Here is a 26965-nt window from a genome sequence, read left to right on the forward strand (position 1 = left end):
CCAAACATAAAATAAAAAGAAATGTTTGCAGCACAGTACCATTTCTCTGAAAATCTCCATGCCTTTCCAGACCAGAATGCAAACAATCCCACCCCCTCAATACTGTCTGATACTTAAAAACCCAATTCCTATTGTCTCCCATCTGCTGTTAAGCCCTATTTAAAGGACCTTGAGTTCAGCAGCATCCTTGCTCCCTGCTTAAAGCAGAAGACGTGGATCTTGCTGTTATTAGTGTGTACTGTGGCTCAAATGATGCAATGCTCCCCATCTCTAAATGCCAAGGCACAGGCTCTCGTGCGTCAGGTTGAGCCCTGTTGCCTTCTGGTGGGAAGGAATGAACTGCAATACGTTTGACGATGGGGGTGGTGAGAGAACCCAGCCGCTGGGGGTCCCCACTTTAGTGACAAGTTGCTCTGACTGCAGCACAGACTCCGAGGATGAGGCTTTATAGAGCATAGGGTAGATTGGGATTGCTCCTTGCAGCCGGCTGCTGAAATGCTGGTAGCACAGCCCCCTTGAAGCATGTAGCCCAACCTGCCTGGCTTGCAGTGGGAAACAGATCTCTAGTGACGAAGAAGAATTACTTCTGGGAGCCTCAGTTTGAGGCACATGCCCTCAGAACCTTACAGCCATCCAGTTTCTGATTTGATCCCAGAATGTCCCACTTCTCCTCAGGACACCCTTATTTTCATTGGATAAATTTTGGAGGGTATGGAGTTATCTGACCCCTGAGCCATCCAAAGGCAGCCCTGTATAGGGACGTTTTTTAATGTTTAATGTTTTTAATATATGGAGGAAGCTGCCGAGAGTGGCTGGGGCAACCCAGTCCGATGGGTGGGGTATAAATAGTAAAATTGTTGTTATTGTTATTAGATGTTGTTTGGTCGTGTCCGACTCTTCGTGACCCTCTGGACCAGAGTACGCCAGGCACTCCTGTCTTTCACTGCCTCCTGCAGTTTGGTCAAACTCATGTTCGTAGCTTCGAGAACACTGTCCAACCATCTTGTCCTCCGTCATCCCCTTCTCCTTGTGCCCTCCATCTTTCCCAACATCAGGTCTTTTCCAGGGAGTCTTTTCTTCTCCTGAGGTGGCCAAAGTATCGGAGCCTCAGCTTCAGGATCTGTCCTTTCAGTGAGCACTCAGGGCTGATTTCCTTCAGAATGGAGAGGTTTGATCTTCTTGCAGTCCATGAGACTCTCAAGAGTCTCCTCCAGCACCATAATTCAAAAGCATCAATTCTTCGGCAATCAGCCCTATTTTCATTAGAAAAATGTTGGAGGTTATGAAATGAGAGCAAACGCCAATCCGGTGAAAACTTGAATTGCTGTTTGCTCTGATTGAGCACTAAAGAGCAGGGAAAAGCAGTGAGACAAGTGTCAACGAACCCCCTCTCTCCGTAGGAACGGAGGCTGGGAGGTTGTGGCCGGCTGATAGCAAAGCTCTCTCACGTCCTCGTCGTCGGATACTTGAGGATACGGCCTGCAACATCCCTTCACACTTCTTGAGCTCCCCCCTTAAACATTCCATCTGCTTTCCCTCTAGCTGGTAAATATCTATTTCACGTCCAATCTTGAGAGCTCAGTGATAAAATATGAGGCTGCATTCAATGATCTAATCATAATATGTCAGTATTTTTGGTGCATAAAATTGAGTTGATTGGACGCCAGGATGATGGAGTGTGATAGTACTGGAATCCTTTGAGTGCCTCTCCCCTCCCCCCCTCCCCCACCCTTTCTGTTTCTTTTGCGGCGCCATGTATTTCTCCAGATCCCGTTTTTTTCTCATCAATGTTGCCAGCATTAAGGTTACAAAGAAGCAGCTGGAGCCCGGGGGGGTGGCAAATCGAGCCACCATCATAGTTCCTGAAGAGCAACATGCCCCCTACACTATTATTTTAAAGCAGGTGGGCGTCTTCCCTGCCAACAGCACTGTTACCATGGGAGGGACTGAACTGGGCCCTTCAAGGTCACCATTTAGGCTGAAGGACCAAGCTGCCGGAACAGGTTAAAGAAAGCCTGAGCTGTAGAGCTTGTCCCTCAGTCTAAGAGCAACCCTGCCTTTGCTGTGAGGACACTGCTTGCGTTTGCATTTCTGCGACCTTGGCAGTGGCAGAGGCTGCTCTGAACCAGACTGAGTGGCCGTCTCCTCTTGAGAAGATGGGCCAGGGTGGGCTCCGGCATTCGTAGAGAGGGTGCCAGGATTGGGATCCAGGCGGGCACAACAGTGGGTGCAGAACATCTGGGTGACGTGAGACGGGACAGGGCAGAACGCCGATGGGACATGCAGCTGGGATCTTTCGGGGATCGGACTCCTCATCTGTAACTCCCTCCTGAGTTATTGTCAGGAGTGCATGCAGGAGCCAGGCCCTGTGACCAGTAGGACTTTGCAGGACTGGGGCCTTCCTAAGTTTGTTCTGAAGAGGCAAGGTGCAGCCGCACAGGTGAGGCCGATTGGTAACTCACAGCACCTGGTGGCAAGAGCTGGGAAGGTCAGCATTTCCCTTCAGTTCTTTGCCGCAGCAACACGTTCCCTGCCTTGCTGCGTTTGGCTCCTTGCTTCTTGATCGTCAGACCCCTGACTTCGTGACTCCTTGCTTCTTGATCCTCAGACCCCTGACTTCGTGACTCCTTGCTTCTTGATCCTCAAACCCCTGACTTTGTGACTCCTTGCTTCTTGACCCTCGGACCCTTGGCTTCCTGATTCCTGGCTTCTGGACTCCCGTTCCTGCTCCCACCCCGCCATCTTGCCCCCGGTCCCGACGTCCCCAGCCGGGATTTTGATCACCTGTGAACCGGACCGTGACAGTTATCCACTCCATCTCGAAGCTGAATCCTGAAGCTGCCTGTCCCAACTCACTGGGTAACTCTTCCAACTGCTCCCACCCCTCACCCTGGTCTGCCCAGCCCCTCCATTGCGACTTTTGTGGACATACAATGCTCACTGGAGCAACCTGCTGGAATAACGACAAAGGTGCGCTTCCTCCTGCTCACCTGCCGAGGCCGTAAATTTGCAAGAAGAGGGGAAAGGCCACCAGAAGCTGGCCTGGAGATGACCTTCGCTTGGAGCTCGCTCTGTTTCCCTTTGCCCAACCGCTCTGGCCACGCACCATCTTTCTCAGGTCTCTCCTCCTCCCCCCTCCCCAAGTTATAAATTAAAAGTCAATCTCATTAAAATCACCAGTAATCATTCCCTACGCCAGAGCGCCTAACAACCTGGTTGCGGGGGGATCCCAGCTGCCTTCCGTCGCCGTAATTCAATCAGACTCAGCGGCTCTTGTTCTCAAACTGCTTGAGCTGCACTTTCTGTCCAAATTTATGGTGCCGGTAGCGTCCAAAGGCTGAGTTACAGCTTGGGGGGGGGAGGCGCTGGGTGGAGGGGCTGCATTATTCTGCATCTAATCCCTGCCTTTTGACGGGCGTGGGGGGGTGAGGAGGGACCCTTTTGTAACACAGGTGCAGTGTGCATTGTCCCCCCCCCCCCACTTTTATGCCAGCAGATAGAAAGCCTTAGGGAATCAGGAAGCTGTCAGCACAATGTTACAAGTAAACAACAAGCTCGCCGAGGCATGTGGAAATAAATAAAAGCTCTAAATAATGGGAAATCCAATGGGCCGGTGCAGAAATGGGACGAGCACCTCTAGCCAGCAGTCTGCATTTGCTGCCTCGCTGCCTTGCGCACCTCTGCTCCATCCAAGGCCTTTTCCTCCGAGCTTTTTCTGCCACTGTGTGGTGTCACTGTTTTCTTTGCGCTCAGGGAGGTGAGGCCAGCCCAAGACGTTTTGGCGCCTGAGGCAAGCCACAAAATGGCGCCCCCACCCTCACCAGGGAAGAAGGGGAAGGAAGATCTGCCTCAGGAACCAGGGGAGGATAAAGAGCTACATCAGGAACAAGGGCGGGAGGAGACAAGCAGCGCCTCCTGTTGGCTAAGAGGCTGCTGTAGAGGCAGCATTTGGGGGGGTGCTGCTGAGGAGCAGCGGTGGAGCGTATGCCTGCACTGCCCAGGGCGGGCATGCTCCTGAGGGGTGCGGGGTGTGGAGGGTGCCCTCTCACGCACCACAGTCCAGACTTTTAGAAGACATCTGAAGGCAGCCCTGTTTAGAGAAGTGAAATATACTTGGAGTCAAGAATGGATTTCATGCTCTTTATTCAGCTCATAGTGGTGAGGAGGAATGGAAGTTCCCCCAGAATGTCTGCTTTGTTGTTGTTTAGTCATTTAGTCGTGTCGGACTCTTCGTCACCCCATGGACCAGAGCACGCCAGGCACTCCTGTCTTCCATAGCCTCCCGCAGTTTGGTCAGGCTCATGTTCGTAGCTTCGAGAACACTGTCCAACCATCTCGTCCTCTGCCGTCCCCTTCTCCTTGTGCTCTCCATCTTTCCCAACATCAGGGTCTTTTCCAGGGAGTCTTCTCTTCTCAGGAGGTGGCCAAAGTCTTGGAGCCTCAGCTTCACGATCTGTCCTTCCAGTGAGCACTCAGGGCTGATTTCCTTAAGAATGGATACATTTGATCTTCTTGCAGTCCATGGGACTCTCAAGAGTCTCCTCCAGCACCATAATTCAAAAGCATCAATTCTTCGGCGATCAGCCTTTTTTATGGTCCAGCTCTCACTTCCATACATCACTACTGGGAAAACCATGGCTTTAATTTTACGGACCTTTGTTGGCAAAGTGATGTCTCTGCTTTTTAAGATGCTGTCTAGGTTTGCCATCACCTTTCTCCCAATTAGCAGTCGTCTTTTAATTTCGTGACTGTTGTCACCATCTGCAGTGATCATGGAGCCGAAGAAAGTAATGTCTGCTTTATATGCATTATTTATACAATGGGCCCCATGTGATTGGCTAATTCCAGGATTCACCTGTAGGCCAATCAGGTTGTGGATTCACTTCCACCTGGAGCTGGATTGGGTGGCTCCTGTGGACCAATCAGATTGCTGCCTTTTGGATCCTATTCAATGCAGTACATAACAAGAAGCTTTTAATGTTTGCTGCATTACTGTATTTTAATATTTTGTTGGAAGCCGACCAGAGTGGCTGGGGAAGCCCAGCCAGATGGGTGGTGGTATAAATAAATTATTATTATTATTATTATTATTATTATTATTATTATTATTTATTAATTTATTAGGAGAGGGGCGGGGAAGCTGCTACTCACTCTCCTCCTGCTCTCCGCAGCCAGGTCAGAAGAACTGCTGCCGGGCGCAAGGTGTGCCGCCCAATCACCTGCCATTTTGTCACCCCCCTCAGTCATGACACCTGGGGCAAACCCGCTTCCTACGCCTCTGCTGAGGAGCTGGCAGATCTGGCCTCAAAGGAGCACATGGATTGGCAGCAGCAGCAGCAGCAGCAGCAGCAGTGGGTAATTCATTCCCCGGAGGCTGGTTCTGCTGCTACTGGGGATTCTGCTGCCTGAGGCAGTTGCCTCACTTTGCCTCATGGGTGGGCCAGGCCAGCAGGAAGGACATAAGGACAGTCACTGCCACGATGCTGCGTCTGCAGCTCCCACCCGGAGCTGTCTCAGGGGGGCTTCTGGGAGTCAGAGCAGCTAAGACAGGGGTGCAGAACGGCTGGCCCTCCAGATGCCCACATCCTCCCTGCCTATGGGACAAGTAGCTGGAGTGGGAGCTGTTATGAGCCATTCCTTGTCCTAGAGCTTCAATTGTTTCCAAGCCTTAGGTTTTCAAATCTTTTCTTTCCGTAAGCATGTGGACTAGAAACATGCTTATCTTTTTAACAAGTGAAAAGCGGGGTCCTCAAGCTTCCCACACCCACCCCGTTAACTTTGGCACTTCCTGCTTCAAGGGCAAGTAAAGTGTCCAGATCCAGATTCTAGTGATGGGCTCATGGGGACAGAGCCTTTATATGTATTGAAGTGTAGATGGGCAGTGGCGTAGCGTGGGGGGTGCAGGGGGGGCCCGGCCGCACCGGGCGCAACATCTGGGGGTTAGGGTTAGGGGGCGCAAATCCACGGGTTAGGGGGCGCAAATCCACGGGTTAGGGGGCGCAAATTACTTGCCTTGCCCCGGGTGCTGACAACCCACGCTACGCCACTGTAGATGGGTTCCCACGAGGCAAGACACAGTGATAACAGCAATAACCTTTATTGAACAAACAGAACTGGGCAACAGGGGCAAAGCAACTGCTTATATACATTCCTGAAGGCCTGGGCCACTCCCACTCCCAACGGGATTGGCTGTCTAAACTTCCAAGCTGCGAATCATAAGTCAGAGTTTAAGGGCCAATGGCAGAGGCCCAAATCCTGAAATGTTCTGTGATTGAATCAGATTGAATCTGTACTGAATCAGAACACATGGGCTCAGAATCCTTAGTCCAGACTCAAGCTCAGGCAAACGCAGACCACTGAATACATGAAGTGTATTAACCAGTGCTCTCAGAAGACATGTGAATGAATAAACGAAGGGTTCTCCTGATGGTGTACGGCAGGGGTCTGCAACCCGCGGCTCCGGAGCCGCATGTGGCTCTTTTACATCTTTGCTGTGGCTCCGGGGCGGATACTAGCAAGGGAAGGAGGCACATTGTGCGCCCCGACACTCCTCACTGTGGCGGGCGCTGTACTGGCTGTGACGTCGCATGGGGGTGGTGCGTGCGTTAGTCACGCACCGTCCTGACGTCACCTTCCCGCCCGCTGTCAGATCATGGCTCCGGAGATATATTTGTTTTAAATGTCGCAATGGTTTTGCGGCTCCCAGTTGTTGTTTTTTCTTCGGAAACGGGTCCAAGTGGCTCTTTTTGTCTTCAAGGTTGCAGACCCCTGGTGTACGGAATCCTTATCTCTGTGTCAAGTGGTGGGGCCACTACCGTGAAGGCCCTTTGCCTGGTTCCCTGTAGCTGGCTGTCCCATACTAGTCAACAGTACGGCAGCCTTTGTAGAACTGCATACTCCGCTCGCTGAAGGGGCTGATGGGAGTTGTAGTCAAAAGCGTCTGGATGGTACCAGGTTGTCCAAGGGTGCGGCACACAGTCCCAGGCCTTAGCTGTTAAAATACAGCACAGCTAATTTTGTATTTATGAAGATACTAAGGAAATACAAAGCACTTTAGGCCGCAATCCTATACGCACTTACCTGGGAGTAAGGTCCACCGCACTCAAATGGGCTTACGTCTGAGTAGACAGGCCTAGTGCTGCGCTGCTTGACACTGCTGCAGACTGCTATGCTTCGTAACTAGACTGGCCATTAAAAATAAGAATAACAATTGTTATTGAAAATGAAACTACCACCCCACTGTTTGCCAAACCCTGAGCGCCTCCCCCCTCCTGCGGCATTTTGCGAAAATACTTTTCATCTGATTAGACAGAAACAGAGACTGACAGAGAGATCCCCAGGCCAGCAGGAAATTAACAGGGTTTCATAAAACTCGTGCGTGGCTCGCTGTTGCGGCTCTGCATTTGAAGGGGAAACAGATGTTCGCTTTAGCTGGTAGCTTCAGTTCCTGGCAAAAACTCTGCTGGTTCCTCTGGCTTGCTTTTAACTCTCATGCTTTCAAACGTGACAGGAAGGCCAGCTTCTATATTCATAGAATCATAGAGTTGCAAGGTACCGCAAAGGACCACCAAGTTCAACCCTCTGCAATTCCACTATTCCAGCTCTTGCTGTCAGAAAGTTCTTCCTGAAGTTTATTCGGAATCGCCTTCCTTGTCACTTGAACCCATTGGCCCTCTCTTCCAGAGCAGGGGCTTCTCTCTTCTCTATAGACACTGTTTTGGGGGGACGGGGGGTGGGCTGGTGTGGAGGGCTGCCTGGTCCTGAATGGGGTAACTGTGCCCCTGAAGGACCAGGTGTGCAGCCTGGGAGTCATTCTGGACTCACAGCTGTCCATGGAGGCTCAGGTCAATTCCGTGTCCAGGGCAGCTGCCTACCAGCTCCATCTGGTACGCAGGATGAGACCCTCCCTGTCTGCAGACTGTCTTGCCAGAGTGGTGCATGCTCTAGTTATCTCGGTAGTGGCGTCCTCCCTGTGGAACGCCCTCCAACCAGATGCCAAAGAGAACAACAACTACCAGACTTTTAGAAGATATCTGAGGGCAGCCCTGTTTAGGGAAGCTTTTAATGTTTGATGTATTACAGTATTTTAATATTTTGTTGGAAGCCGCCCAGAGTGGCTGGGGAAGCCCAGCCAGATGTGTGGGGTATAGATATTATTATTATTATTATTATTATTATTATTATTATTATTATTATTATTATACTGGGCCCAAGGGCCAGAAATGCCATGCCCTTTGGCCACCCCACCTTGCCACAAGAGGTGATGGCTAGAAGGAAGAGCCTAAGTCTCAGGGAACACACATGTCCAGGCATCACAGCAGCACTGCATGCTTCCACACAGCGGTGGAGCTAGCCACTTGGGCACCCAGCCATGCACCCAGGGGGTGGCGCAATCAGTATCCAGGGGGACGATGGGTGCAGCAATAGGCATCAAGGGCGGCGATTGGCGCCCAGGGGCGCGAGGCGGCGATCCGCCTAGGGGTATTTTGTCACCTGCCCTCAGGGATGACATCCGGGGCAGCCCGCCCACCTTCTTACATCCCTGCACCCACATATTACACCATGGATAGGCAAACTAAGGCCCAGGGGCCGGATCCGGCCCAATCGCCTTCCCAATCCGCCCCGCGGACGGTCCAGGAATCAGCGTGTTTTTACATTAGAAGGTGTGCTTTTATTTAAAATGCATCTCTGGGTTATTTGTGGGGCATAGGAATTCGTTCATTTCCCCCAAAGAAATATAGTCCGGCCCCCCACAGGGTCTGAGGGACAGTCGACCGGCCCCCTGCTGAAAAAGTTTGCTGACTCCTGTATTATACAGACAAGTGTCACAGAAAAACCAGGACATCCTGTTTCTCCCTGCGAGAGCATGGCAGCCGTTTTGCATGTTGTGGTCTTGCGCAATTATGCGCTATCTCAACCTGAAAAAAATCACCTTTGGGGACCCACAATCTTGCACGGTGCCCCAAAACACACATTTCTCAGCACCGCAACAGCATGGGCCCGAGAAAAGCGCATCTTTTGGGTTCCATACAGGAGTACGGCTGGGAAGACGCACATCCTGGTTTTGGTACTCAGCATGTTGGAGGGAATGTGCTTTGAACACCATGGGTGTAACCCAGAGCCCGGTGAAATCATTTTAGGGCTGGATTTGGGCACTGCACTTGCCCACCCATGCTTTAAAACCATGCTTTGCCTACCTGGACAGCCTCCAACTGCAACTCCAATTAGTCCAATTAGTCCAAGCCAACTGAGTGGGAGTTGTAGCCCCGAACTTGTGGAGGGACCAGGCTGGGGAAGGCTCCTTGAAAACATTCATAGAGTAAGAGCATAATAAGAGCCTGCTGGATCAGGCCCACGGCACATCTAGTCCAGCATCCTGTTCTCACAGTGACCCACAGCACCGGATTTACGTATAAGCTAAACAAGCTATAGTTTAGGGCCACACTCTCTTGGGGGCCCCCCAAAAAATAAAGAAAAAAACTGGATGTACATTTCCAAAACATAAGATAAAAAACAAATAAAATAAAACCTACATACAGCAACAGTGTTTTGTGTTGTGTAGGCTCCTATGATGTAAGTAATGGGCCCCGCCTGCTAGCCTGCTCCCTCAAGTATCACTGGTTTGCTCCTTTCTATATATAGGATGGGACCCGGGTGGCGCTGTGGGTTAAACCACAGAGCCTAGGGCTTGCCAATCAGAAGGTCGGCGGTTTGAATCCCCGTGACGGGGTGAGCTCCTGTTGTTCGGTCCCAGCTCCTGCCAACCAAGCAGTTCGAAAGCATGTACAAGTGCAAGTAGATAAATAGGTACCACTCCGGCGGGAAGGTAAACAGCGTTTCCGTGTGCTGCTCTGGTTCTCCAGAAGCGGCTTAGTCATGCTGGCCACATGACCCGGAAGCTGTATGTCGGCTCCCTCGGCCAATAAAGCGAGATGAGTTCCGCTTCAGATGTCAAAACGATAAACAACTACCTGACATTCAGAAGACATCTTAAGGCAGCCCTGTTCAGGGAAGTTTTTAATGTATGATATTTTAGTGGTTTTTTGTTTCAATGGAAGCCGCCCAGAGTGGCTGGGGAAACCCAGCCAGATGGGCGGGGTACAAATAATAAATTATTATTATTATTATTATTATTATTATTATGGTCAGGGGTCCCTTTACCTTTACCATATATAGGGTGTCTATATTCTGCATGGACTGGTTGTGCTTCAGTTCAACAATTACTTTGATAAAATACATATTTTGTTATGTGCAAATGGCTTTGGATACCTATTAAGTCCAGAAATTACCATATAGCATATATTCAACACAAAAAACAGCGGCAATTTGTTGTTGACAAAGGACAGCTGGACATACAAAGGGCCCCATTACCTTCAGCAGCTGAGGGCCGCATCAAACCAATATCAGGCCCTGGTGGCCCACCAGATTCCTGTAGGAAACCCGCCAGCAGGATGAGAGCAACTCTCCCCTCCTGTGGCTTCAAGCAACTGCCATTTCTGCCGTGGAGGCAGAGCAAAGCCACCATGGCCAGAAGCCATTGAAGCTGGATGAAGTACTGTATTTTTCGCTCCTTAAGATGCACTTTTTTCTTCCTAAAAAGTGAGGGGAAATGTCTGTGCGTCTTATGGAGCGAATGCGTGGTCCCTGGAGCCGAATTGCCCAGGGGCAAAAAGCAGATCATGCTTTTCTTAATAAAAAAAAAGAGGGAAGTGGGTGTGAAAACAAAGCCGCTAATCAGAAAGCGATCGGGGAGGGAGATAAGGGATGCTAGCAATAAAGGAGGCTGCCTGGGAGGGGGGAGGTAAAGACAGCAAACTTGCAAAGGGGGAAAACAGGAAGACTAAATCAATGAGGAGAGAAATTAGAAGAAAAAGAGAAGCAAAAAACTGCTCCAGCTAAGGAAAAGACACTAAGGCAAACAAGAGGGAAGGGAGTGTTGAAAGGAAGCAGCTGATTGGTGGGATCGGGTGAGAGATAAGGGAGGCTAGCAGAGGCTGCCTAGGAGGGGGGAGGTAAAAGCCCATGGATCCTCAGGATTTTTACATTGGGTCACCCCAAATTCACCATCAGATCACATAGCATGTCTATGGCTACAGCCTGCACCAAAAAAATCACGCATCCACTCTTTCGTGGGGCCCCAGTGACGCAAAAATGTGGTTATAAAGCACAGATCCACATGGATCCTCAGGATTTTTGCATTGGGTCACCCCAAATTCACCATCAGATCCCATAGCATGTCCATGGCTACAGTCTGCACCCAAAAAATCATACATCCACTGTTTCGTTCAGAATATTTTTTCTTGTTTTCCTCCTCTAAAAGCTAGGTGCCTCTTATAGTGAGGTGCATCTTATGGGGCGAAAAATACGGTACTTCCTTTCCCCTGCCTTGCATCTTCCGACATTCAGCTTCTCTGGATGTTATGAGAAGGGAGGGGAAAAACTTTTCTTTCTCCATGCCCTGCATAATTTGACAAACTTCCCTAAGGTCGCCTCTCGCTAGCCTTTTCTCTAAACTATGAAGTCCATCTGTTTCCCATCCTTGTGGACCCCGCCATGTTCAAAGGTGCAGAGCCACTGAAGTGCACCACATCCGGGCATCGCTCACACCTGCTCCCATCTCCACACCTGTCGAGGTTCTCCAGATCCTTCATTTGCATGGTGGGCCTCAACCTTGGCTATGCAAATCACCGAGCCCAGCTCCTTACTCATTTCCTCTGTGTAACCCAGCCAGGGCCTTGTTGCAGAACGTCGATGGGAGAGCTATACATCAGGTTCAAAAAAATATTCAGCATCTTTCAAGAATTAATAATTTGAAGAGTAGTTGGAGGCGCCGTGTTCCGAAAGTAAACTAACTTGTTTGGCAGCCCTGGCTCGGAATGCTAATGAAGGCGAACAGTCGTTCCTCTAAGAATTATGGAATGGGTGAAGATTAATTGACAAAGGAGCCATGACACACATATTTTAGTATTTATATTTCATCCCCCTTGGGGGGCAGGAAGAAGACTATGTGAGGAAAATGAAAATTAAATGTGGCACACCTGACCTAAATTAATAATGGAAAGAGACTGACGTTGACCCCGGAAGCCTAGCAGGCATTTGCATAATATGCAGCGCATATGAACCAATGTTAGCAGGGTGCATGATGGGAAATTACGCTGGAGCAGAGGGGTTGCAATGTTTCAACTCTGGCATAATGTTATGCACAGCGCAGGGCAGCCACTCACTTCGTCAGTGGGGCTAAATGAGAGCTTCAAAGTACTTATTGCAACCAGAATATAAGCATGGATATCTTGTCATGTGCTTTTAATTACATTAAGCAGGACCCAGCCAGAGCTAAGCATTTTTAAGTCCCATTGATGCCACTGGAAAGTCAAACACATGCTTAACTGTCTCTGCGAGAGAAATTAATAGGATGTTCTGAGCCTACACCGATCCTGGCCTGACTGCACTGCCTGCCAATTACATATTGCTTAAGGTTCCTGATTTAAGCAAGACATCCAGGAATCATAGAAGCCGTTGAAAGCTTCTGATTGGATCCGGGAACATCCCATCTTTGGGGCCGGCACTTTGGCACAAGTGAGCTGCCTTGCACCAGAGTGCTGAACCCAAAAATGAGCACAATCCAGATAAAACCATTTCATGGGTATTCCTTTGAGATGAAGGGAAGGGAAAGGTCAGCAAGGCTTCTCAGGTCCCCTTTCCCTGCATCAAAGAGCTGCTTGCACCCCTATCCTCTCAGCCAGTCAGAGCAAAAACATGCCTCACTTCCTGTTAAGTTGTGGGTGAACATATCAGACGACACAGCAATTCTTCAAACAGCTCTTCTTCATTCACAGGCCAGAACAGAACTGAGCTGAAGGGTTCAGCCAACCTGCTTATATAGAGCTCAACTACAAAGCAACAGTAACAACTTTCTGTAACTATCCAATCCCTGAACGTCACTTTCAATTCCTTATTTGCATATGTGGACCTGAGTGAAAACTATCTACAGTATCCCCCTGCTGGCCCAGGGTGAGAACTTCAGTACATAACACTTCCTGTCTCATCAACAACAGCAATAAGAAAAAACTAAGGTTAGATTTCATTCCATGGGGCCAAGAGAATGAGGAGGAAAAATACTACAGGAAAAGGAGGCTTCCCCTTTGTTTTGTATTCTGTGGTCTGTGTTTGCCTGAGCTTGAGTCTGGACTAAGGATTCTGAGCCCCTGCATTCTGATTCAATACATGATATCCAATTACAGAACATTTCAGGATTTGGGCCTCTGCCATTGGCCCTTAAACTCTGACTTACGATTTGCAGCTTGGAAGTTTAGACAGCCAATCCCGTTGGGAGTGGGAGTGGCCCAGGCCTTCAGGAATGTATATAAGCAGTTGCTTTGCCCCTGTTGCCCAGTTCTGTTTGTTCAATAAAGGTTTTTGCTGTTATCACTGTGTCTTGGCTCGTGGGAACCCAACTACACTTCACCCTTAGCCAGCCAGCCACCTTCCTGTGACAGAGGAAACCCCTGGACTGTTGGAGCACAGCTCCCGCATTCTCATATGCCCCCCCCCCCTGTTCCACTCACCACGTTGCCAGTGCTCAGTGCATGTGCAAAAGTGCAAAGGGTTTTCTTTTCTTCCGTCTTTCTTTCCCCTTTGGAGATGTCTTTCTTTCCCCTTTGCTCTAGCCATGTAGAAGGAAATGGGGTGATCTTTGAAGTACAGTCCTCATGAGCACCCTGATTTGGATCAGCCAGATGTTGTAATGCAATTAGTTTCTAGGCCCGATTCAAAGTCCTGGTTTGGACTTATCAAGTATTTCATGGCTCAAGACTGCAATTCCTCAAAGACTGCTTTTCTCCATATGAAGTGAACCAGACCCAGCAATCCTCATGCAAGACACTTCTTTGTGTGTGTGCTGGTCCCGGGGGTAAGGTACCTTGGGTGTAGCAGAGTCCACACGAAGAGGGGCAAGGTCCGAGGCAGAGAGCCGGGTGGGGAACAGGTACGCTGGAACAGGAGGCTGTGCAGGGAACAGGAACACCGGATGGTCGGGAACAGGAGGCCGAGCAGGGAACAGGAGTACCGGATAGTCAGGAACAGGAAGCCGAGCAGGGAACAGGAGTACCGGATAGTCAGGAACAGGAGGCCGAGCAGGGATCAGGAACACAGGAAGGTCCGAAGCCAACAACGACGTTGCTCCCGCCACCTGGGGCCGGGCTGACTGGGCTTTTATCCTCTTCTAAGGCCAGGGGCGGTCCCGGCCCCCAGGAGCCCCGCCTCCTCTGGCCTTAAGGCGAGCACTCCTCCTGGGGGCAACCAGTTCCCTTCGCCTCTCTGCCCTAAGCCTCTGCAGATCAGGAGAGGCCGAAGGGTTACTGGGCCCTGGAGGAGGCTCACCTGTGGCCACTGAGTCGTCAAGCCTCTCTGGGGCCAGAAGGGTTTCACCTGGGGCCAGCTCCTGATGCACTGCCACAGGTGCAGGTTCTTCAGCATCTAGGCCTTGCCCCAGTTCAGCCGGCCCTGGAGGCGGGGACTCTTGTGCAGGCTGGGATTCCTCTGTTTCATCCTCCGAATCGGAATCCCAGGCCATCACAGTGTGCCTCCTCCACAAGAGGTCTGGAGGGTGGCAACATGAAAACGGGCTCCCCATCTGTGGAACGCTCTCCCCAAGTGAAGTTTGTCTGGCATCTTCATTATAGTAGTCATCTGGCTTGACTACTGTAATTCGCTCTACGCGGGGCTGCCCTTGAAGCTGTCCCAGAAACTCCAGCGGGTGCAGAATGCTGCAGCTAGGCTCCTTACGGGGTCTCTGCCATGGGAGCATATTCAACCAGTGCTTTTCCAGCTACACTGGCTCCCAGTGGAGTACAGGGTCAGGTTCAAGGTGCTGCTTTTGACCTTTCAAGCCCTTCACGGCCTAGGACCCACGTACCTACAGGACCGCCTCTCCCAGTATGCCCCATGGAGAGCCTCAAGGTCCATAAATAGCAACACCCTAGAGGTCCCGGGCCCTAAGGAAGTTAGATAAGCTTCAACCAAAGCCAGGGCCTTTTCAACACTGGCTCCGGCCTGGTGGAACGCTCTGCCTCATGAGACCAGGGCCCTGCAGGATCTGATTTCTTTCCGCAGGGCCTGTAAGACAGAGTTGTTCCGCCTGGCCTTTGGCTTGGAGCCAATTTGGTTCCCTCCCCCTCTTTCTTTTTCCTTTTTCCTTTCTTCTCCTGTGCTGAGGCTGTATTTTAATATTTTAATGTTTCAATATTTTAATTGTTGTATTTAATCTTGTTTCATTCAACTTGTTTTCATTATTGCTTGTTAGCCGCCCTGAGCCTGGCCTTGGCTGGGGAGGGTGGGGTATAAATAAAAATTATTGTTGTTGTTGTTGTTGTTGTTGTTGTTAATCTTTAGGTGCCAGATGAAAACATTCCTTTTCAACTAGACCTTGGACTGATTAGCAGTCTATGTCCTTTTAGATGTGTTTGTGGAAGAGGTGGGGTTTATTGGTTTGGTTTGTTCTTGTTTTTATTATGTATTTTGTGTTTTTATTTTGCATTTTTGTGATGATGATAATTTGAGAAGCATTTAATTTGGGCTCAATTTCATTTATTAATAGATTTGGAAACCAGGTCTCTCATGCCTAATGGCCGCTATACATATAGCATGATCCTATGTATGTTTACTTGGAAGTAAGGACAGGTGCAGGGATTTTGAAATGGCAAATGCTCCCACTTTGGGTCACCCAGTGCTGCCAAGGTCATGTACCCAGTTAGCAACCCAACTGCTGGGTCAGAGGAGAAGGGTGTAAGATAAGGTTACCAGATTTTTTTCAATGAATCCGGTGACACTTTTCAACTTCAGTAGGAAGGATAGGATTTTGTAAATCCGGGGGCTGTCCCCGGGAAACAGTGACGTCTGGTAACATTAGTGTAAGAGCATATGAACAACTCTGCTAGATCTGGCCAAAGGCCTGTCTAATCCAGTATTCTGAAGCCAGCCAGATGCTTCAGACACAAACAGCCTCCGACAATGGAGGCAGAGCCCAGACATTGTGGTCAGCAGCCACTGATGAGGTTTGTTTTCATCTATAATAAACAGGTGTAATAGAATTGGCAACAAAAAATCAGGGGCTGCAGAATGGGAATGAGTACTTTAAAAATTGGAGAGCAGTGTCACCTAGTGGCTTTGGGCTGTCACTACCCACCCGAAGAAGTCATGTTGCAAAAACAATTGGTGGTTATTGATCAGGGGACAGCAAACTTTTTCAGCAGGGGCCAGTCCACTGTTCCTCAGACCTTGTGGGGGGGTGGACTATATTTGGGGGCGACTGAATGAATTTCTATGCCCCACAAATAACCCAGAGTTGCATTTTAAATAAAAGGACACATTCTAATCATGTAAAAACACGCTGATTCCCGGACCGTCCACTGGCCGGATTTCAAAGGCGATTGGGCCGGATCCGGCCCCTGGGCCTTAGTTTGCCTACCCATGTTATTGATGAAACCTACAGAAACATTACCGTTTCATATACAGGACTGGTCATGCCATGCCCTTTTGTGTGTGAAGAGACATGAATGCAGGATGTTTGAATTTAACAAAAAAAATGAGTTGTCCCTAGCAAAGAAGGGAGGCAGAATTTGAGCTGCCTACTCTTTAGGTAGCAAATATATATTGGGCTCACATTCTTCATACAGGATATATATATATATATATATATATATATATGCAGGTTTTGGTGTCCTCGGGTGTCTTCCCGTGTAAAAGTTGGGGTGTCTAGGCGACGTTTCGACGAGGTCCCACTCGTCATCTTCAGGCTGGTGCTTTCGGCTTCTTGTTACTGGAACAGAGCGGGATCTCAGTGTTTGAGTTCCTATAAATACTGTAGAGGGGTGTGGTGTATTGCCTCAAAAGTTCTGGGCAGAGGGGAAGTTCCCAGGCTAGTGTTCTTTTCTTCTTTTGTTCCTTAATTACTTGAGGGATATCTTGAGTGATTTCTTGAGTGATATTCTGAGTACCACTTAGGTGGGTCATTAGGTGTGGATTAGTTGCTAAAGCCTTCGTGTCTTGACCTCTTGAATTTGTGAAGAGTTTTTCTGGGAAGATGGCTGTACTGCACTTAGTTGTGCTTTGGCTTGGCTTCGTGTATAGGGGCGAGCTGTGGTTTTGTGCCCTGTGCCAGCCAGATCTGTGTAGGGATTGCAGGGGGGTGCAGCATCCGGAGGTGCCACTATGGTTTGGTTACTGGATGGTGTCTGTAATTTATCTGTGGAGAGGGTCTGGGTTTGGGTCTGGTGTGGTTGATTGGTGGTGGCGTTCTGTGTGCCTCTGGATCTGGTGTCGGTTTTTGTGGGGAGGGCTAATTTCCAGATGTCTGGCAGGCGGGACGTGTCGTCACGCTTGTTCATGTTGTGAGGGTGTTTCTCTATCTCGATGGCTTCCATGATTATTCTCTTGTGGTGATGTTCCATGTTAAAGAGCAATTTGGAATCTGCAAAATTAATTTCGTGTCCTGTTTCTTTCATGTGTTGGAAAAGAGAGGAAGATTTTTCTTCTTTTTTGACGGCATTCTTGTGTTCTGCGATACGTGCATTTATTCGTCTGTTTGTTTGTCCAATGTACGTGGCTGGGCAGACTTTGCAGGGTATTTCATAGACCCCTTGGTTTTCCAACTGGATTTTATCTTTGGGGTTTCTGAGGATATTGGCTATTTTTTGGTTGGTGCAAAAGGCTGTTTTGATATTGTGTTTATGGAGGATTTTGCTAATTTTATCTGTAGTGCCCTTGATATAAGGAAGGAGGGCCATGCCATTGTTTTCTTCTGTGTCTTGGTTTTTGGGGGGTGTTTCTTTTTGGATTAGCTTCGTAACCCTGTTTTGCTGGTATCCATTGGCGATTAACACATTTGAGAGATTCTGTAACTCAGTTGTCAAGTGGTCTTTGTCAGCCAGGCGTTTGGTTCTGGAGATGAGGGTCTTGGCTACGGAGTTTATTTGTGCAGGGTGGTGGTGTGATTGAGCATGTAAGTAGCGGTTGGTGTGTGTTTTTTTCCGGTAGATAGTGTGTCCTAGGGAGCCATCAGGTTTTTTGTAGACTAGGACGTCAAGGAAGGGAAGCTGGTTGTTGGCTTCTATTTCCATAGTGAATTGTATTTTGGGGTGTAGGCTGTTGAGATGTGTGAGGAAGCTATCTAGTTTTTCTTTCCCGTGTGGCCAAATTACAAAGGTGTCGTCAACATATCTGAGCCAAAGTTTGGGTTTGTGTTCTGACTTGTCTAAAGCATTGGTTTCAAAGTGTTCCATGTACAGATTTGCGATGACCGGTGAGAGGGGTGATCCCATAGGTGCTCCTTCTATCTGTTTGTATCTTTGTCCATTGTGGATGAAGTACGTGTTGGTTAGGCAGTGGTTGGTCAGGTCCAGGATGTATTCGGGGGGATTGTATTTGTTTTGAATGGCTGTCAAGGCTTCATTAATGGGCACTTGTGTGAAGAGAGATACAACATCGAAGCTCACAAGTAGGTCATCGGGATGTAGGTTTTGCTTCTTTATTGTTTCTATGAACTGGAAGGAGTTTGTAACGTGTGAAGAGATGGATTCTGCATAGGGCTGTCTATCTACACTACACTATCTACCGGAAAAAAACACACACCAACCGCTACTTACATGCTCAATCACACCACCACCCTGCACAAATAAACTCCGTAGCCAAGACCCTCATCTCCAGAACCAAACGCCTGGCTGACAAAGACCACTTGACAACTGAGTTACAGAATCTCTCAAATGTGTTAATCGCCAATGGATACCAGCAAAACAGGGTTACGAAGCTAATCCAAAAAGAAACACCCCCCAAAAACCAAGACACAGAAGAAAACAATGGCATGGCCCTCCTTCCTTATATCAAGGGCACTACAGATAAAATTAGCAAAATCCTCCATAAACACAATATCAAAACAGCCTTTTGCACCAACCAAAAAATAGCCAATATCCTCAGAAACCCCAAAGATAAAATCCAGTTGGAAAACCAAGGGGTCTATGAAATACCCTGCAAAGTCTGCCCAGCCACGTACATTGGACAAACAAACAGACGAATAAATGCACGTATCGCAGAACACAAGAATGCCGTCAAAAAAGAAGAAAAATCTTCCTCTCTTTTCCAACACATGAAAGAAACAGGACACGAAATTAATTTTGCAGATTCCAAATTGCTCTTTAACATGGAACATCACCACAAGAGAATAATCATGGAAGCCATCGAGATAGAGAAACACCCTCACAACATGAACAAGCGTGACGACACGTCCCGCCTGCCAGACATCTGGAAATTAGCCCTCCCCACAAAAACCGACACCAGATCCAGAGGCACACAGAACGCCACCACCAATCAACCACACCAGACCCAAACCCAGACCCTCTCCACAGATAAATTACAGACACCATCCAGTAACCAAACCATAGTGGCACCTCCGGATGCTGCACCCCCCTGCAATCCCTACACAGATCTGGCTGGCACAGGGCACAAAACCACAGCTCGCCCCTATACACGAAGCCAAGCCAAAGCACAACTAAGTGCAGTACAGCCATCTTCCCAGAAAAACTCTTCACAAATTCAAGAGGTCAAGACACGAAGGCTTTAGCAACTAATCCACACCTAATGACCCACCTAAGTGGTACTCAGAATATCACTCAAGAAATCACTCAAGATATCCCTCAAGTAATTAAGGAACAAAAGAAGAAAAGAACACTAGCCTGGGAACTTCCCCTCTGCCCAGAACTTTTGAGGCAATACACCACACCCCTCTACAGTATTTATAGGAACTCAAACACTGAGATCCCGCTCTGTTCCAGTAACAAGAAGCCGAAAGCACCAGCCTGAAGATGACGAGTGGGACCTCGTCGAAACGTCGCCTAGACACCCCAACTTTTACACGGGAAGACACCCGAGGACACCAAAACCTGCATTCCTATACCCGTGAAAATCTACGAAAACATATATATATATATATATATATATATGGCATGTTGTTACAACAGGCATCTTACCAAGCAGGAAGGGTGGATCCAAATGGTCCGCATCTTCCAGGCATGCCTGGAGTTGTTCAGCGACCACCCGCTCAATTACTTTGCCCAAGAATGGAAGATTTGAGACTGGGTCCTGGCCATAATGGTCAGGTCCAAAGATGTTCTTTTTAGAAGCAGCTTAATAATCACTTCTTTAAGGGAGTCTGAGAAGGCTCCCTCACAGAGGGAAGCATTCACCACCCCACAAAGCCCTTTGCCCAAGCCCTACCTGGATCGCTTTTATGAGCCAGGATGGGCAAGGATCCAGGAGACAGGTAGTCGGTTTCACTCATACAAGCAGCCTGTCCACATCCTCAGAGGCGACAGGTTGGAACCGACCCCATACAACCTGGCTAGGCAGAGCTCTGACACCTGCCCAGTCCAGCCCTGCCCCCACATTGGAGTCTACCTTCTTCCAAAGCTGAGCTATTTTATCTGCAAAGAACTTTGTAAAGTCATTACAGGAGATTTTGGAGTCCTCACCAGACTACGAACCACCCGAAAGAGTCTCCTGGTACTGATTGGAAGAGATTTGCCTAGAAATCATGTGCTGCTGGGCATTGCCATCACATATGGTGATATCTTCCTCTTCTCTTACATCCGCTCCATCTGGCATTTAAACAATACAATTTGGCAGGTGTATAATCTATATTTGAAGTTTAATGCCACCTCTCTATTTTTGGAGGAGAAAGTTTTCCTTGGGGGTTTAGACGATAACAAAATCCATCTATTTTCAGAGATTTCAGCATCTCGTTACTTTTGCATAAAAATTCATTCAGCTCGAAGATGGCTGGAGACACGAGGGCTGGAGACACCTTCAGCTACCAAAAAGAGGGGTGAAGGAATGGAATAATTATAAGAGAAAAATAGAAGGATTCACTGTATTGTAAGACACAACCCCCAGTTTCTCTGGGTATTCCTTTAACCCCCTACAGCTCCAACAACCCTCTCTTCTCTCTCTCTCTCTCTCTCTCTCTCTCTCTCTCTCTCTCTCTCCCCTTGGCTAAAACAAAGTGTAGCATCACACAATGTGTAATCTGCCTATGGAATCCATTGCCACAAGATGCAGAGTGGCCATCTCTGTGTCTCGTGGCAATGGATTCCACAGATGAATCACACGCCATGTGAATAATAGCTTTTGTTTGTCTGCCCAAATCTACTGTTAGTAAGTTTCACTGGGTGAGCTTCAGTTCTGGAATCACGAAAGGATGAAATATGTCCCTCTGTTTACTGGTATTTCTTGTGTTTATTTCTACCTATCTTAGAAGGGGAAGAAATGGAGGCAGTGAGAGATTTTACTTTCTTGGGCTCCATGATCACTGCAGATGGTGACAGCAGCCACGAAATTAAAAGACGCCTGCTTCTTGGGAGAAAAGCAATGACAAACCTAGACAGCCTCTTATAAAGCAGAGACATCACCTTGCCAACAAAGGTCCGTATAGTTAAAGCTATGGTTTTCCCAGTAGTGATGTATGGAAGTGAGAGCTGGACCATAAAGAAGGCTGATCGCCGAAGAATTGATGCTTTTGAATTCTGGTGCTGGAGGAGACTCTTGAGAGTCCCATGGACTGCAAGAAGATCAAACCTCTCCATTCTTAAGGAAATCAGCCCTGAGTGCTCACTGGAAGGACAGATCGTGAAGCTGAGGCTCCAAGACTTTGGCCACCTCATGAGAAGAGAAGACTCCCTGGAAAAGACCCTGATGTTGGGAAAGATGGAGGCCACAAGGAGAAGGGGGCGACAGAGGACGAGATGGTTGGACTGTGTTCTCGAAGCTACAAACATGAGTCTGACCAAACTGCAAGAGACAGTGGAAGACAGGAGTGCTTGGCATGCTCTGGTCCATGGGGTCACAAAGAGTCGGACACGACTAAACAACTAAACAACAACAACATCTTGTGCCCCACTTGGTCTCGTCTCTCCCCCCCCCCACACACACACACAAAAACCCTTAAAAGTCTCAAATGTTTCAGCCTTTATTTTCAGGGAAGATCCTTGAATCCTCTCGTCATTTGGGCTGCTCATTTTTTAACAGAGTGATGGCAGACATCTTCAGTATATTTGCTCATTATACAGGTTTACCAGGTGCTCTGTGCAGAGATCTTTCATTACACTAGCACTAGTGTGAAAGAACTTTCCCATATATAAAAGGCTGCTTTGGAGTGCTCTTTGCTCCTGGATATAAGGGTGTATTTTGTTTCCAGAAGTCTTCATCTTTTTTTTCCTACAGAAATTGTGGCACCTGACAGATGAGATGGTAGATTTCTAGAGATACTGGAGGAGGCAGCATGCATTGTACATGACCACAAAGGGAGACTGCATTGAAAGAGTTTATTGTGTGTTAAAGAGACAGAGAGGTTTCTGCATGCCATTTGTGGAGCACATTTCTCTTCCTGCATGGAGATTCCCTGTTCAGGGGGGGGGGGGGGACTTACATAGAAAGCAACACACTGTGGTTTTCAAAACACTGCCTGCTCTTCAAGCAGGCATCAAAATATCACACTCCATTATTCTGGATTAGTAATCAGGGGTGAATATGTTCCTTAGCCCCATATTCATAACCACTAACATGGATTAGAACATATTTATTGTTTGTTGAATTTCTATGCCAAACCCAGATGAAGACAAAAGGGTGTGATTAACTTGGCTGGGAAACAGGGAACTGAATATATCTCTTTTGTTACACTTGATGGGTGTTTGGTGGAGGGCAAGGGGAGGAATGTGGCAGGGTCCAGGATGCTCAGATTACTGCCACCAGACCTCCCCTTTCATGATGTAACCATGATGTATAAGGGATGTAGTTTGGGGGGGGTGTAACATGGGGATTAGCAGCTAATGAAATTTTGGGTTCTCTTTTGTACAGGGTTTCCATCTTGTTCCACCTTGTGGCAGGTGGGAGTCCTGTCGTGACAATCTTCAATAAACACCAAGCCTACTGGCTGCTGTTTTGCTCTGGTATTCCTGGCTGGTGTCCTTCTTTCTTGTCCAAGGGAGCCCTCCGATTTATCCGTTAACAAAGTGGAGATTTGAACCCAGGCCTTCCAGCTCATAGCCCAGCACTCTAACCATTACACCACACTGGCGCTCTTGGACTACAGCTCACAGGAACTCTAGTTGTAGCCCAAAACATCTGGAAGGGCAGCAGGTGTTGAAGGCGGCCCTGTAGATTTGGAGGCTTCCTATATCATTGCTGTGTTCATTTATAACCTGTCTTTTTCCCTGAAAGGGACTCAAGGCATCTTACAGCTAAAACAGAAACAGATATAATAAAACATTTGGGGGTGGGGGGCGTAGCAGTCATCACCACCTGTCAGGAATGCTTTAGTAGTCATTCCAGGGGGTTGGACTAGATGACCCTTGGTATGCCTCTACAATTCTAGGATTAAAAAGCAAGGAAACATTGGTAGAATATGTGTGTGTGTGGGTGGGTGGGTGGGTGATTTTTTATTATTATTTATTAAATTTGCATGTCGCCCTTTATCCATAGATCTCAAGGTAGTTCACATCATAAAAACATACAGATCATTACAACTTCATGCCCTATATTCCAGAAGACGCCGGACAGACATCTCTAGGGGCTGCTCTTGCTCTGCATTTCCTGTCTCTTAGCACGGGGTTGCTATCCCCGCCCCCTCGAACGTATCTCTCTACGAGCACCGCCCTCTTCCTCTTTTCCCATTCATGATTTTCCCGGCTGACGTCACTCCAACGCCCCATCCAATGAGCGAAGCCGTCAGCCTCCCTGCCATTCTCAGCATGGGAAAACTCCTCCCACTACCTCTCCCTTGAAGGGGCGGAGCTCCTCCTCCTGTCTTTTTTTTTTAACCCCTCCTGGACTAATCCCCTTCCCCCTCCCTTCCCTCCCCACGGCTCTTATTGGTCGGCGGGGGCGTCTAACCCCGCCTCTTCCCCCCCCACATAAATCTCTGGGGTTTTTCTTTACAAAGTCCCCGCCCCGCAGTCCAGAGCGAGCGAGCTCGACAGGGGTAAAAAAAAGAAAAACCACCCACCGGCTTGGAGCGACATAGGTCTCTCCCAATGAGAGACTACTTTGCGAGAGATGCTTCTCTCCCATTGAGCTGAGAGAGGGCGTCCGCCCGCCCCCCGCTGCCTCGCCCCGCCCCTCCGCCTGGTGGGCGTGCGGAAGAAAGTGGGCGGGGCGGGCGAGAGTCTGCGGCGGCGGCGGCGAGTCGGGCGGTGGGAGCGAAGGCAGAGCGAGTCGCCCCGCTGTTTACCCCCCCCCCGCCTCCTCCTTCCTGAGGGGACACCAACGGCCGGAAAGTGACGGTTGAGGGTGCAGGGGCGCGCGAGGGGCTTCTTTTCCCGCCCTTTTCTGACGGGTGGGGGGGGAGGGAAGAGAAGCCTTTTTCTGAGGGAGAATCGCTGAGGCGGCGGCGGCGGCGGCCGGTTCCTCCCTCCGCCAACCGCGGCGGGCCGCACCCTCAGCTCCGCCGCCGGGTGAGGAGGGGCGATGGGCGGGCCGGTGGTCTCCTAGCTCCGCCGCCGCCCGCCCCCGCCCGCCTGCTCCGAGGCCCGAGAGCGGCCCCCGCGGCTCCCCTGCCTGACGCCTCCTCTGTCGTCGTCCTCTCTCCGCGGCCTGCCATGTCCGGGGTGGTGCGGACCCTGAGCCGCTGCCTCCTGTCGGCCGACGCGGCGTCGGGCCGGGGCGAGAGGCCGCCGCCGCCGGGCGAAGCGGGGAAGGAAGGCGGGCGGGACGCGGAGCGCGAGGCCCGGCGCCGCAGCCGCGAGATCGACGCGATGCTGGCCCGCGAGCGGCGCTCGGTGCGGCGCCTGGTCAAGATCCTGCTGCTGGGCGCCGGCGAGAGCGGCAAGTCCACCTTCCTCAAGCAGATGCGCATCATCCACGGCCGCGAGTTCGACCAGAAGGCGCTCCTGGAGTTCAGGGCCACCATCTACGAGAACGCTCTCAAGGTGAGCGGGGGAAGGTGGAGAAAGATTTAAAAAGGGGGTCAATAAATTGTATATGCTTAGGTGGCATTGCCTTCACTTTTCCTCATCCCTCCTCGTCCCGTTTTTCCTTTCATGACGTGTCTTAAGCCTTGATGGGGGGTTCCTTCTTGAAACCGCTGGGCTGGTTCGCTTGCTGGCTTGCCTGCCCCCTCTGTATCCCAGCTTCCCTCTCAAGGGGGTGTGCAGGGTCCCCTCACAAGAACCCCGTGAAGTAGGTTTAGGTTGACAGGAAGACAGTGGCAGGGCTGAGATCACCCAGCGCGCTTCAGGATTTGAACCCTGGCCTCCCACGTCCTGGTTGTTACACTGCCAGACGTCGGGAGAGTCAGGTCAAATTCTTCATGCAACACAGAGTCAGCCTACAGAACTCACTCCCACTGCAGCCAGAGATGGCCACCAATTTGCCTGGCTTTAAAAGTGGATTAGACAAATCTCTGGAGGAGGAAAGGGCTGTCAGTGGCTCCTGGCCATGATGGCTATGCTTTGGCTGCACAGTCCTTGAGGGAGAAGAGCTTATAAATACCAGTTTCTGGAAAACACAGGAGGGGAGTGGGCTCTTGTGTTCAGGGTCTGATTGCATGTTTACCATTGGGGCATCTATGGTTGGCCACTGGGAGAAGAGAATGCTGGACTAGCTGGGCCCTTGGCCTGATGATGATTCAATTTTCAGCAAGGCTTTTCTAATGCCAGCATGGCCAATAGGTATGGATGATAAGAGTTGGAGTCCAGCAACATCTGGAGGTCCAGTGGTTTGCATTGACTTAGGAATGCTGTTTTGAGTGGTGTACAGAATGCCCTGAATAAGTAGGTTGAAATAAAATGGGAGTGTAAGGCTGAAACAGATGACTGGGGGAAACAGTGCCAGCACTTCTCATATGAGCCAGACGATGGGTGGAATGAGTGTGGTGAGGCTGTTATGCATTCTGTTTAGTGTGCATTGATTCTGAGGGAAAGTAGTGTGTTTTGTAAGGTAGGAGATGTGAAACAGGCAACTGGTGGTGGAATTGTGTGTTGCTTTGAATGGTTTGATTAATAACTAGAAAGCTGTGCCATAATAATAAAATGATTATTACTGTGATACCTCGGGTTACATACGCTTCAGGTTACAGACTCCACTAACTCAGAAATAGTGCTTCAGGTTAAGAACTTTGCTTCATGATAAGAACAGAAATCGTGTTCCGGTGGCGCGGCGGCAGCAGGAGGCCCCATTAGCTAAAGTGGTACTTCAGGTTAAGAACAGATTCAGGTTAAGAACGGACCTCCGGAAATAATTAAGTACTTAACCCGATGTACCACTGTATGCTACTTTCCCTCCCACGTCAATGTATGTGCTTCATATACATCCAGTTCAACTTTACAATGATCCTGTAAGGTAGGAGAGCTAGGCAACGGGTGGAGTTGTGTAAGGTGGAGGTGATACCAGTGTGGGTACAAAGAGATGGGCTGTCAGTGTTATGCTAGGTGGTATTATATTGCTTTTCCTAAGTAGTCTGTTTTCTATAATTTATTTGAATGATTCTTGGAACAGTATTCTTGGTACCACTGTACTTGGAATCATAGAATTGTAGAGTTAGAAGGGACCCAAAGAGTAATCTAGTCCATCCCCTGCAATGCTTCATACAACTTTGTATCCATTGGGTTGGTTGACACAAAAGGATAAGCCAAACCATGTCTTACCAGGACTGCATAAACATATGGACTCCCAGAGAGAAGCTCACAGCTGCTTTACTTCTGTACCTCACAGAGCTAAGCATGTCATCCAAATTGGGACTTATGGTTAAGCTCTCTCATTGCTAGCCATGGTTTATTGTTGGCTGCAGATCATGGTTAGTGAGAAAGAGAGTATAACCATAAGTCCCGGTTTGGATAACATGGTAAACCAAACCATTACTTAGTTCAGAGTAGGAACAAAAAAGGACTGGGGAAGGAGCAAAGAAACTGCAAGGTCTCTGGAAGGC

At 49.1% G+C, this 26965-nt stretch overlaps 2 protein-coding genes across 8 annotated transcripts in view; both read left to right on the forward strand.

Annotated features, from left to right (window-relative positions):
- The window catches only part of CARD11 (caspase recruitment domain family member 11), a 335243-nt gene that overhangs the window by 112919 nt on the left and 195359 nt on the right, over positions 1-26965 (forward strand). The gene's annotated exons all lie outside the window — the stretch shown is intronic.
- The window catches only part of GNA12 (G protein subunit alpha 12), a 36231-nt gene continuing 33459 nt past the window's right edge, over positions 24194-26965 (forward strand). The window contains exons 1-2 of one of the 6 annotated variants that reach the window (XM_083474791.1): positions 24194-24424; positions 24568-24968. In XM_083474791.1, the coding sequence (XP_083330917.1) occupies positions 24639-24968 (330 nt within the window). In that variant the 5' untranslated portion in view covers positions 24194-24424; positions 24568-24638. Of the gene's footprint in view, positions 24969-26965 lie in introns of all 6 variants that reach the window. The other 5 variants (XM_083474793.1, XM_083474792.1, XM_083474794.1 and 2 more) reach the window with 5 other exon arrangements.

Source organism: Podarcis liolepis (genome assembly GCF_965112155.1).
Source record: "Podarcis liolepis genome assembly, chromosome: 14".
NCBI lineage: Eukaryota > Metazoa > Chordata > Lepidosauria > Squamata > Lacertidae > Podarcis > Podarcis liolepis.